The sequence below is a fragment of the Eptesicus fuscus genome, chromosome 8, assembly GCF_027574615.1.
Source record: "Eptesicus fuscus isolate TK198812 chromosome 8, DD_ASM_mEF_20220401, whole genome shotgun sequence".
In the NCBI taxonomy this organism is placed as follows: domain Eukaryota; kingdom Metazoa; phylum Chordata; class Mammalia; order Chiroptera; family Vespertilionidae; genus Eptesicus; species Eptesicus fuscus.
Window position 1 is genome coordinate 80,345,380 of NC_072480.1, and position 12,489 is coordinate 80,357,868.

At 37.3% G+C, this 12,489-nt stretch overlaps 1 protein-coding gene across 2 annotated transcripts in view; it reads right to left on the minus strand.

Annotated features, from left to right (window-relative positions):
* Positions 1 to 923: 923 nt before the first annotated feature.
* Positions 924 to 12,489, minus strand: part of LOC103290323 (A disintegrin and metallopeptidase domain 3-like) — a 92,922-nt gene continuing 81,356 nt past the window's right edge. For both annotated transcript variants that reach the window (XM_054720316.1, XM_054720315.1), the window contains 3 exons: positions 8,982 to 9,147; positions 4,256 to 4,304; positions 924 to 1,096 (listed from right to left, as the gene is read on the minus strand). In XM_054720316.1, the coding sequence (XP_054576291.1) occupies positions 1,091 to 1,096; positions 4,256 to 4,304; positions 8,982 to 9,147 (221 nt within the window). In that variant the 3' untranslated portion in view covers positions 924 to 1,090. The remainder of the gene's footprint in view (positions 1,097 to 4,255; positions 4,305 to 8,981; positions 9,148 to 12,489) is intronic.

Genomic DNA, 12,489 nt, shown 5'->3' on the forward strand with positions numbered 1-12,489 from the left:
TTGAGGAGTATTCTGGAAGAAGAGAAGAAGAAGAAGAAGAAGAAGAAGAAGAAGAAGAAGAAGAAGAAGAAGAAGAAGAAGAAGAAGAAGAAGAAGAAGAAGAAGAAGGTGGTGTAGGAGGAGAAAGAGGAGGAGGAGGAGGAGGAGGAGGAGGAAGAGGAGGAAGAGGAGGAGGAGGAGGAGAGGGAAAGAAAGAGGTAGAGGGAGAGGGAGAGGGAGAGGGAGATGGAGAGGGAGAGGAAGAGAGAGGGAGAGGGAGAGGGAGAGGGAGAGGGAGAAGAAAATAGCAATAAAGATATATCTATCAACAATTTAATCTAAAAATAAAAATAAAAATATAAGAAATCTAATGAGGCAGGAACTGGGTGAAGGGGGACAATTGGGGGAGTAAAAGGGGATATCAGTAATACTCTCAATAACAGAGATTTTTTATAAAAAGTCTATCAGCCCTGCAAAAGTAAAGCTGCTTAAAGGTGTTACAAAACAACAAAGAAATTAATTAGCAGCAAATCTGGGGGCCCCCAAAGAACAAAGATATACCCTAGATCTCAACTTCTATTACATCAAGCAAGTATCATCTGGAGATAGAACAATTATCTAGGACCAGCAACTCAGATGGAGCAATTCCTTGAAGATTGGTGGGATGCTAGTGACTATCTGGGGGCTTGGGGCTGGGTTTACTTGGCAACACTTCAAATCCCAAGCCTGGAATGGATGGGGAAGGGAATCACAATCTATTGCAGAGATGTGGACTGTAGGTGTCCTCTTTTGAGATGGGAGCAGTTAGCATGGCCATGGGCATCTGAGGGCAGGCAACTGCAGTGGACAAAGGAATGTCCTCCTTGGGATTTAACAGCATCCCACATTCAAAAGAGACTAAACTGTTTATTTCCTATTAAAGAATCAGCAGACACAAGCCTACATACTTTCACTCACAGGATTTATTTTCGTTTGTGAAACTGAAAGCTTTAAGCCATAACATAAGGAGAAAAAGGCAGATTTTTATTCATTTTTGCATCAAGCCAGTTAATGCTGAGATTCTTGGTAATATCTTTTCTCCAACCTATGGCTTTTTGACATTATTGCCCAGTCAATGCTGTAAAAGAAATATAGAAAATAGAAATGTTAAATTTTAACTTAATGGAGGGATAAGGACACATATGTAATACCTCAATCAATAAAGAAAAAAACTTTTAATAAAACTGTCTAATTTTACTATGCATCTACAGGTATCACATTTAGTTAGTATAATAAGACACTAATTATACTGTCACAACCTATGCCTGTGTCCATAAAATTTGTAAACCCATTTTTTCCCTGAATTCTTTGTGATAGCTACATTAAAAATATATTATAAATTGGTACTTATAAATATCTCACACAGTCTCTATGCTTTATATGGGTAAAAGAAAATCATCAGCAAGGAAACAATGAGGAAAAGAAAAAAATTGGGAAGAAATAAATAATAATTTTGATTAATTGGTCTATTTTGGTCTACAGAGGAGGAGTACCTCCATGAGTTCTCTGTGCATATCCAACAGGTGTCCCACATACACATGTTCAAAACAGAACTCACACTTCACTCCCCTGCACATCATCCTTACAACACCAAAGTGCTTCTAGCCTACTCTACAATATGTCATTAGTAAAAGGTGTCATTTTCGATTTTGTCAGAAATGTTTTAGTCTTCGTAATTCTTTGCTATTCTACACCAAATATATCAATCACTGACCACTTAATTAACACTACCTTTAATTTATCTCACAAAATGTTTTGATCATGCCTTCTCTTCCAAACCTGCCATCATCACAACTTGCCTGTGTATTCCATACTCTCCTAGCTGTTTCCTTCATGTCCAGTTCTGGCTGGATCTGACTGACTTTCCCCTGCTTCATTCCAGCAAACCATACAATGTCAAATCCCTCAAGTACTACTTCAAAAATACTTTCCCATGCTTCCATTCATATATGAGAAAATGTAAACTCCTTACCAGGGCACACCAGACAATTATCTTGGCTCATGATAACTTATGTAGATTTTATCTCTCAATGTTCATAACTATTAAAATAAATTTTAAATGTGTTAAGGGCATAAATTTAGAAACAGGTCTGGGTTTACATTTTAGCCTTCCCATCTTCCTGCTTTATATCAGTAAACATTATTTATGTATTTTTTCTTACTCTACATCCAAGCTGTCAATTCATTTTGTTAGTTCATCTTAAAAATTTCTTCCTAAACCTGTTTTTACTATTGCTGGTCTGAGGTACCATCCTGTTTTCTCTTGGGTTAAAAACTCTACTAACTGGTTTCTCCACTTTTACTCTCTGTCCTTGTTACTTTCAACTCTCTCCAGATAAACTGATATCACTGTTATTTAGCAAACATCCCTGACATCTTTTTTCTTCATTGGTTCATTCTTGTGTTAGGAAAGCTCCTGCCCAGATATATGCAAGTATAGCTCTGCCAGCTGAATCCCTGTGTAAGACAGCATTGAATTATTGGAGAAAAGGGAAAGCTCTATCTTTAACTCTGGGAAAGGCTGGATGTCTGCTTTCACATTTTGCCAAGATAAGGGCAGTGAAGTTGATGATCATCTATTTAAATTTTTTTTAAAAAGGAAACGAGACCTTGTATCTGAGGTGTCTCTCTGACCTCCATTACTGCCTGCACTCTCTCTTGCTGTGCTGTATCCTTTGCATTTAAATAAAAGCCTCAGGTGAGATGACCATATGAGTCCATGAGATGTTCTTTCAAACATCTAAACTGGGTAAATATTTTCACCTCCCTCAATTCTTTGCTTACGTATCACTTGCTCAATAGGACCTTCTTAGTCAACCATATTTTTAAAAATCGCTACCAAATTCCTTCATCAACATCAACTCTTCCAGTTACCCCTATTGCCCTAATCTATCCCATCTGATTAATCACTTTCAATACACCATACGATCAACTTAGGAAATACGTTTGTTACTTACAGACTGACTACTAAACCTACTATTTCAAATTTTTGAGGCAAGATCTTAATGTGACCATAAAGTACTGAGGCAGGTGAAGACTATGAAAAGAAAAAAAGGGGGGAAGGGGAATGTAAAACTAAGCAAGATAGTTAATTTATATTTTAAGGGTTGGAAGAAATGAGAGAAATGGCAAGATCAGTGTATCGCTCTAGAAGAAAATGACTCGAGTTGGCGGGTGGTGATTAGTTTAGGGGAAGATAAACCAGCATAAGAATGAGACTGATTGGAGGACATGAAAGGAAGACAATGCGCCAAGTACCAAAATCCTCACCTGAGGTGTGGATTTTAATAGAGTAATCAAAGAAGTAGAGATTGGTCTAGTCAAAAATAAGACTAATTTACATTCTGCTTAGGAGTTATAAATATGTTCTCTGGTGGCAGATGAGGAAACAGATACATTGACTTAACTCTCAAAGTCCGATATGGAGGAATGGCATGTAATTTATCGGATGAACGCTGACCTTGGTCATGATTGAATTTTTGAATTCTTCTATTTATTCCAAATTATGGGTCTAATATCTCTAATATTGTGATTTCTTTATCATATGAATTAAAATTTGAAAACTATATACAGATGCCTACTTTATTACGAGGAAATAATTGACTTTCTACCTTGGAGAGTGCTTATTGGATTTTCCTTGGCATCTGATATATCCTCAATGTAAAATCCATCCCCCACCCCTATTTATATGTCAGGCTATCTGTGTCAAAATGGTGGAGTTTTAGTTTAAACCCTGAGTCTAACTGTCTTAAACTCCAGCTCCAAAACTTACTAAAATTTTGTACACCTGGGGAATAATTTAAATTCACATGTCTCTTTTCTCATTTATAAAATAAGAATAACCAAAATCATGGGACCTTAGTGAGGATGAAATGTAAATGTTTGGAAACAATCCATATAAGTCTACCAAGTAGCACCTTGAGTGAGTGAGCAGGATGCATGATAACTCATAACTATTTTAAGAATATATTTAAATCTCTTCAAAGTCGTTCCTTTTTCAAAAAGAAAATTAGTTGACAAATAAACCTCTGATTAACACTGGTTAACATTAACTATTTCTAAAGAGTCCAAAATAAAATTTGAATTAGCTTTTGTTTTAATATAAGATATTGACAAGTAAGAGTGATGATGATCACCATGGAAATAATGGATCTCATACTGAGGTATTGTTAAAGATTTAAAAAGTATCTCAGTGATGGTACTTTTTAAATATTTGATTCCTTCATTTCACCTTTACCTCTGTGTATGTCCTGTTGCTATTACTACTGCTGTCTTCTGACATAGATCTGTATAAAGAAATAACATTAGTTTTAGGTTTAGGAAACATTGTAATCTTAAGCAAAATCAAGAAAAGTAACAAAGCTATCTTTGTATAAAAACTCAAAAATTATATATCAATATGAGCAAACTTCCCATATTCCAGTCAGGGATCCTATATTTCATATTAGGTCTTTTTAATATTGACATAACTACTATGTATATTAAGCGTATTTAAATTTCAAACTGAAAACCAATCTATTATTTTCTCTATCTCCTCTACAAGGAAGACAAGAGGGATAGCAATAAACCTATGATAATGCACTTTCAAAGTTAAAAGGGTAATTTACATGCAAATGGTAAAATTCTTAAATTATTGTCTATCCAGTTATGATAGTTCTATCAAAAACTATGTAAATCACTAACTTTTCGCTTCATTTATGAGGTCATTAGTGAGGCCTCTAAGTCTTTCATCTACATTTAGTTACTTTTGGTGGTATTGACATTCTCCAATTTTTCCTTTGGAAAACTCCAATACCTACACAGTTCCTGTGGAAGAGGAGTGTCATAGTGCCCAGGTTCCTGCTATATGGCTACAATTCCTTGGCCAAGGTAATAAGATCAGGTTTGTAAACTTAACTCAGGTTTGTAAATCCAGACCGAATACGGGCTGAATTTAGGTATATTTCCACACCAATTTCCTTCTGTCTCGAGAATGTGAGCTAAGAGGCATTGGCTATAGACAGATTATTGGTATTTTTTTTAAATGAATCTAGGTAAAGTTTACATTGGTATTCTCTGCTTTGTGCAGGCAGAGCAGTCAGTTTTTTGAGAACGGACAAATATACATAGGAAGAGATGGTGTCAATCATAAAGCCTTTGAGTGATGGAATGAACTGCACAGTAACTCCTCACTGTGCACTTCATTACCACCCATTGATAATTCAGCTCCACATCATTTCTTATCCTTGCAACCCTGAAGCTCCTTAGTGTTGCTCTAAGACTTAGACTGTCAAGACCAGTTTTAGTTATGATCAATCATTCCCCAAGATAACATTGCTTTTCTTTTTTTTTTTTTTAAATGAATCTTTATTGTTCAGATTACAATTGTTTCTCCTTTTTCCCCACATATCTCCCCACCACCCAGTTCCCATCCCCCCTCTACCCTTACCTCCCCTCCCGCTGTCCTTATCCATAGGTGTATGATTTTTGTCCAGTCTCTTCCCATACTCCCCACACAGACACCCCTTTCCCCCTGAGAATTATCAATCCACTCCCATTCTATGCCTCTGATTCTATTAAGTTCACCAGTTTATTCTGTTCCTCAGATTTTTAATTCACTTGACTTTTAGATTCACTTGTTGATAGATATGTATTTGTTGTTCATAATTTTTATCTTTCTTCTTCTTTTTCTTCTTTTTAAAGAATACCTTTCAGCATTTCATATAATGCTGGTTTGGTGGTGATGAACTCCTTTAGCTTTTTCTTATCTGTGAAGCTCTTTATCTGCCCTTCAATTCTGAATGATAACTTTGCTGGGTAGAGTAGTCTTGGTTGTAGGTTCCTGCTGTTCATCACTTTGAATATTTCTTGCCACTCCCGTCTGGCCTGCATGGTTTCTGTTGAGAAATTAGCTGATAATCGTATGGGAGCTCCCCTGTAGGTAACTAACTGTTTTTCTCTTGCTGATTGTAAGATTCTCTCTTTGTCTTTTGCTCTTGGCATTTTAATTATGATGTGTCTTGGTGTGGTCCTCTTTGGATTCCTTTTGTTTGGGGTTCTGTGCGCTTCCTGGACTTGTAAGTCTATTTCTTTCATCAGGTCGGGGAAGTTTTCGTTCATTATTTCTTCAAATAGGTTTTCAGCATCTTGCTCTCTCTCTTCTTCTGGTACCCCCATAATTCTGATGTTGGTTCGCTTGAAGTTGTCCTAGAGGCTTCTTACACTATCTTCAACTTTCTGAATTCTCTTCTCTTCATGCTTCTCTGGAGGAGTGTCCTTGGCCTCTTTGTATTCCAAATCTTTGAGTTGATTCTTGCAGTCCTCTAGTCTGCTTTTGGATCTCTGTATAATATTTTTTATCTCAGTCAGTGTATGTTTAATTTCTAGTTGGTCCTCATTGAATTTATCGGCCTTTTCCATGAAATTCTTGAAAAACCTTATAACCGTGGCTTTGAACTCTATGTCCAGTCGCTTGTTCTCCTCCATTTCTTTGGTTTGTGATCTGTTTCCTTGCCTTCTCATATTCTCTGCTTCCCTAAGTTGGTAGGGTAGTTTTGTGTACTAGGTGTCCTATTGGTTCAACGGGTCAGCCTCCCAGTTACTTGAGGTGGACACTCTTGGTGTACCCTTGTGTACTGTGTGTCCCCCAGCAGGAGCTACAGCAAGGGCTAGTTTTCTCCTCCTTTGCTTGGGCGGTTTTGGAGCAGTCTGACTGGAGCTGCAGTTGGTTAAGCTGCCACCGAACAGGCCATTTATATGCAAAAGCCGCTGTGTGGAGCCTGGGCGGGTTTGTAGAATGTGCGGGGCGGGGCCTCAGGGCTGGGTGGGGTCTCAGGGCGTCACTAGGCTGGGGCGTGGCCAACGGCGATGGCTGCCGTCAGCTGTCTCTGCCTTTCCACGTTTCCAAGTCCCTGCGCCCCGCGCTCCAGCGCAGTAAACAATGATTGCTGGGCGCACCTCTGCAAAAAAGTCACTCTCACTTTCCGACCCGATGGCCGAGAGTCCAGCTGCTCCCCGTAGGTGCCTGGGTCCCCCGAGTGTCCCCAGAAACTGGATTTCAGAGGGATCGGGAGCTTGTCTCCTTGCGGGTTGAAGAAAAGCCGAGCACCCAGCCGCCCGCCGCCGGCCCGATTCGAGTGCCTCCGTACCTCAGCTTTTTAGCGATTGTGCTTCTTTCTCTTCTTAGTTGTAAATCTTCCACTCAGCCAGCTTTCCCGTGGTTCTGGGTGGTAGACGTTTTTGTCTTTTAGTTGTATTTTTGAAATTGTTGTGTGAGGCAGCAGATTAGTTGTTTAACTATGCCGCCATCTTGGTTCCTCTCTCCCGGATCTAACATTGCTTTTCAAAGTCAGGTTTGCTTCCAGCAACTATTCAGATTTGTCCAAGATGTCTTAAGTAAGAGCACAAGAAGACTTACGCCAGATATTCATTCAAGTCCCTTTATATTAATTTGATGATTATGTAAAATCTACATAAATTAGGTAGAATAATACACTGACTTTAGTTACTGTTCACTTGTTTATACTGTAAAAAAATTAACTAACTTGGGAAATAGAGGTTTTGAAGGTTTTTTATCATTATTTTATATATCTCTCCAAAGGTAAGAAAGAGAACCATTTTTCTTTAGCATGGGATAAAGAGACCCACTTACTTATCTTTTATTCTGCATTCTCATTTTCCTGAATATCCACTAAGCAAATTATGGCTTTTACTGGTATATAAAGTTAAGCAAGTACCTTAATTCTAACTTTAGAAACACATGAGCAATTTAATTACTAGTGGCCCAGTGCATGAAATTCATGCAGGGGGATGGAGTGGGGTGTTCCTCAGCCCCCTCAGGCCTGCACCCTCTTCAATCTGGGACCCCTCAAAGGATGTCCTACTGCTGCTTTACAGGGATCGGGCCTCAACCGGCAGTCAGACATCTCTCTCACAATCCAGGACTGCTGGCTCTTAACTGCTCACCTGCCTGCCTGCCTGCCTGCCTGCCTGCCTGATTGCCCCTAACCACTCTGCCTATAGATAGAGGCCTGGTGCACAGGTGGAGGCTAGCTGGTTTGCCCTGAAAAGTATCCCAGACAGGGTAGGGGGGTCCTACTGGGATGCCTGGGCAGCCTGGGCAAGGGCTGATGGCTGTTTCCAAGCTGGCCAAGCCCCCCACCAGGGACCCTCACCCCATGGGGGTGTGGCCCGCCTGGGTGAGGGGCTGATGGCTGTTTGCAGGATGGCCACGGCCCCTGGCAACCCAAGTTCCCAGCCCCTCCTTTTTTTCTTTTTCTTTTTTTTTTTTTTCAGTGCCTCCTTGAGCGAAGGTCAGGGCCAGCTGGAAGCAGGTATCTGGGATTTATTTATCTTCTATAATTGAAACTTTGTAGCCTTGAGTGGAGGCCAGGGCTGGCCAGGGCAGGTGGGAAGCTTGGCTTCCTCCATTGCCAGGGGCAACCCAAGCCTCCTGCTCACTCCAGCTCTGTGACCACTGCCAGCTTTGTTGGGTTAATTTGCATACTCACTCTGATTGGCTGGTGGGCGTAGCAGAGGTATGGTCAATTTGCATGTTTCTCTTTTATTAGATAGGATGTGTAAAATGGGCAGTATCCTACGTTCTCTCTCTCATTCTTTGCTATCTTAGATTTTTCTTACCTTCTACATACTCTGTCCATAAAATTGGCTTCCCTATCTCTATTAACCTGAATGTGGGGTATCTTGGGAAATAAACAAAACCTCCTAAAATAAGTTTACCTGAATGCCTTCCTATTTGAAAGGCATTGAGGATTCATTGAATAGCTTCAGTTGTTCCTAGACCTCTATGCACATGAAGAATACTTACCTGCCTACAATCTGAAAAACTTATATATTAAGACTCAATATTTCTGCCCATCAACCCAATCCATCCAAGAATTTCTACTTATAATATTCTCAAAAACATTTGAATTCTTCCCATAATGCATTTCAGTGTACATATTAGAAATCATAATTTTACTTACCCTTCACTTATTGTTTCCCCTCTTTTCAAAAATTTCATTTTATTCCACTTAAGAGCAATGATGGCAATTAAAATAAAGAAAGAGATAAAAATGCAGAAACTGATCAAGAGACCACTTTTTCGAGGAGCAGCATGTCGTTTTTTTATTGGCAAGTTTACAACTTCTCCTAAAAATATGAGAGTACCTTTTAGAATGTTCAAAATAATATTAAAGGCATATTAGAATTAATATTTATAAAAATTTGTCATTCCAATTATACTGTATGGGATAAATAAACTTAAAAAGTATTAAACTGTTTTCCAATATTCTGTGACTATGCCATAAAATAATGTTATCTATTTATGTCACTCAATATACATCAATATCATTGTCATATTTTATTTTAAACCATTACACACACAATCTGTATTTAAATTCTATAGTTTAATGTAGTTTATCATATTCTGGTTTGTGAATTGCTGCCGAGAACACATGGAATTTATATAATTTATTCCATTTAATATATAGAGCAAGCAATAGAAGTGTTTTAAAAAGGATTTAATAAACATTATTGACATATTTGAAGGTAGAAAGGCACAATTAATTATAGTAAACTGGGTTATTTTTCCATATAATCTATATAAGGTGGTATTGTCCTAATTAGATGTTAGAAGACATTACAGGGATATTTTTTAAATCTATGTAAGCTGGGTCCAATTTAACAAAATAAATAATCTGGACAACTAAAATACAGAAAATTACATTAAGCAATCAGAATTACCATCGATATAACTGTGATAATATTAAATGAAAATGAAATTAATGCCTCTCCCCAAAAAAGACAAAGTTCAATAACTTAGAAACACAATCTAATTGCATGTTGATAAAAACTGATTTAACTGGAAAAAAAATAGTGATTCACAATGTTTATGTGTTATAGGAAATAAATTGGCAAATATATGCAAAAATATTGAAATCATGCAAAATTCAGCAGTCTTCTATTATGGGAAAACTTAATAGTTTTAAAACTCTCCTTTTCCTGCTTTGTCCATCAGAAAAGGTCAATTCTCCATTACTCCATCTTCACTCACAATATCATATTGGAAGTGGATCTTTCTTCTCGTGTACTAAAGGCTGATTAAAGAAATTGCACCTACTTATTGGATTGAGAGATACCCATTACCGTAAGGAAGGTAGGCATCCACTTTAGCTCTGATGAAATATTTCCATGGAATGATACCAAACTAGCCCTCTTGTAATAAAAATATAAAACAAGATAATCTACATGAGGGAAGTGATTTCTGGAAGTCAACAGGAAATACAAAACTATAATATCAGAAGGAACGTTAACATGATGTTGATTTTATGAAAATTCTACTCTACCTATGGAGAATTTGCTGACATCAGCAGAGAATTGGAGTCCTAGGCAAAGTGCAGCACTTCAGTGAGTTAAGGAGGCAAAGCACAGAGCTCACAGCAGCAGAAATGGCTGGAACTGCAGGGTGCAGCACAGTTGCTCTGTAGATTAGGGACCCAGAAGTGTTGTGATAGCCTCCCAGGTGTCCTTGGTAAAGGTCTAACCTGAAGCTAATCAAAGGCAGCTCTTACTGGCTTGAGTTTGAAAATAAGATACCAGAGCTTGAGCATTGCTGGAAAAAGAGCACTAAGATGATCCCAGTTTCTCCACATCCTCACTAACAACATGTTGCCTGTTATGTTTTACTATAATCAACCTCAGGAGAATGAACGAGTAACTCATGTGGTTTTGATTTACATTTTCCTAAAATGTTTAACACATTTTCATGGGTTTATGAGCTATTTGTATATCTCCTATGGAGATATGTTTATTTAAACCCCTTCTCTGTTTTAATTGGGTTGTATTTTTACTATGGACTTGTAAGAGTTCTTTGTAAATTCTAGATACACAAGTTGCATATCAGATACAAGATTTGCAAATATCTTCATCAATTCTGTAATTTGTCTTTCACTTTCTTGGTTGTGTCATTTGCAGCACAAAAGTTCTTAATTTTGATGAAGTTGGATCAATCTCATTTCATTCTTTGCTTGAGCTTATACTATTTTCCAAAAAGGCTGCATAATTTTACATTCTACCAACAATGCACAGGGGCTCCAACTTCTTCATATCCTCAGTATTTTTATAATCTTGTAAGTTTGACCTACAATTCCCTAGCAATTTATGATATTGAGCATCTTTTCATGTGCTTATTAGTCATTGAGGTAAATTCTTTGTAGAAATGTTTATTCAAGTCTTTTACCCATTTGTTAATTGGGTTGTTTCCTTGTTGTTGAGTTGTAGGAGTTCTTTTCATATTGTGGACATTAATTTTTATCAGATATATTACTTGCAAACATTTCTAACATAGCATGGGCAATCTTTTTCACTTTGTTGATACTTCTCTTTGCTAAAAAAAAAAAAGAGTTTTTGATTATGATGAATTCAAATTTATCTACATAAGTTTTCTGTATTTTTGGTGCCATACCCAATAAATTATTCCAAATCCCAATGTTTTTAATATTTCTCCTGTTTTCATCTAAGAATTTTATCATTTTAGCTCTCACATTTAATTTCGCATCCATTTGTAGTTAATTTTGGCATATGGTTTCAGTAAACATCCAAGTGTATTTTTTTGCTTGTTGAAATCTGCTATCCCATTACCATTTGCTGAAAAGGCTGTCCTTTTCCCCATTGAATGGCCATGGAATCATTATGGAAAATCATTAGACCACATAAGTGAGGGTTTATGTCTGGTCTCCCAAATTTATTCCATTGAAAAATTGAAGTTTTCTGATTTTGTTGTCCAAAGTAATGTATCCACTTCCAAGAAGGTACAAAAGAACCCTTGGATCCATTTCAGTCTTTTTATGTTAGCGTCTATTGAATACAACTGAGAATTCAGACATTTTATTTTACTGCTAATAGTGCTAAAGGAAAGAATATTGATGGAGGAAGATATTTTATAATTTATAATCAGACAAATGTTGAAAAAAAAAGAGAGCAGAACAGTCTTTTTGCCAAAAAGGATATTTAGATGCCAAATAGCGTATTAAATATATTTAACAACATTACCCATTAGGAAAGTGCAAATTAAAACCACAATGAGATATTATTATATGCTTAATTGAATGGCTTAAAAGTTAATTGGTAAGGATGCCAAAAACCTGAATTATCCATATATTATTTTTTAAATATATTTTATTGATTTTTTACAGAGAGTAAGAGAGAGGGATAGAGAGAAACATCAATGAGAGAGAATCATCAATCAGCTGCCTCCTGCACACCTCCTATTGGGGATGTGCCTGCAACCAAAGTACATGCCCTTGACTGGATCAAACCTGGGACCTTTCAGTCCACAAGCCGATGCTCTATCCACTGAGCCAAACCGGTTAGGCTATTCATATATTATTAATATAAATGTCAAGTGATCAGCAACTCTGGAATAGTTTGGCAGTTGCTTTTAAAACTATAAAAGGCTTACTATCGATCCACCAATTTCATTGCTGGACATGT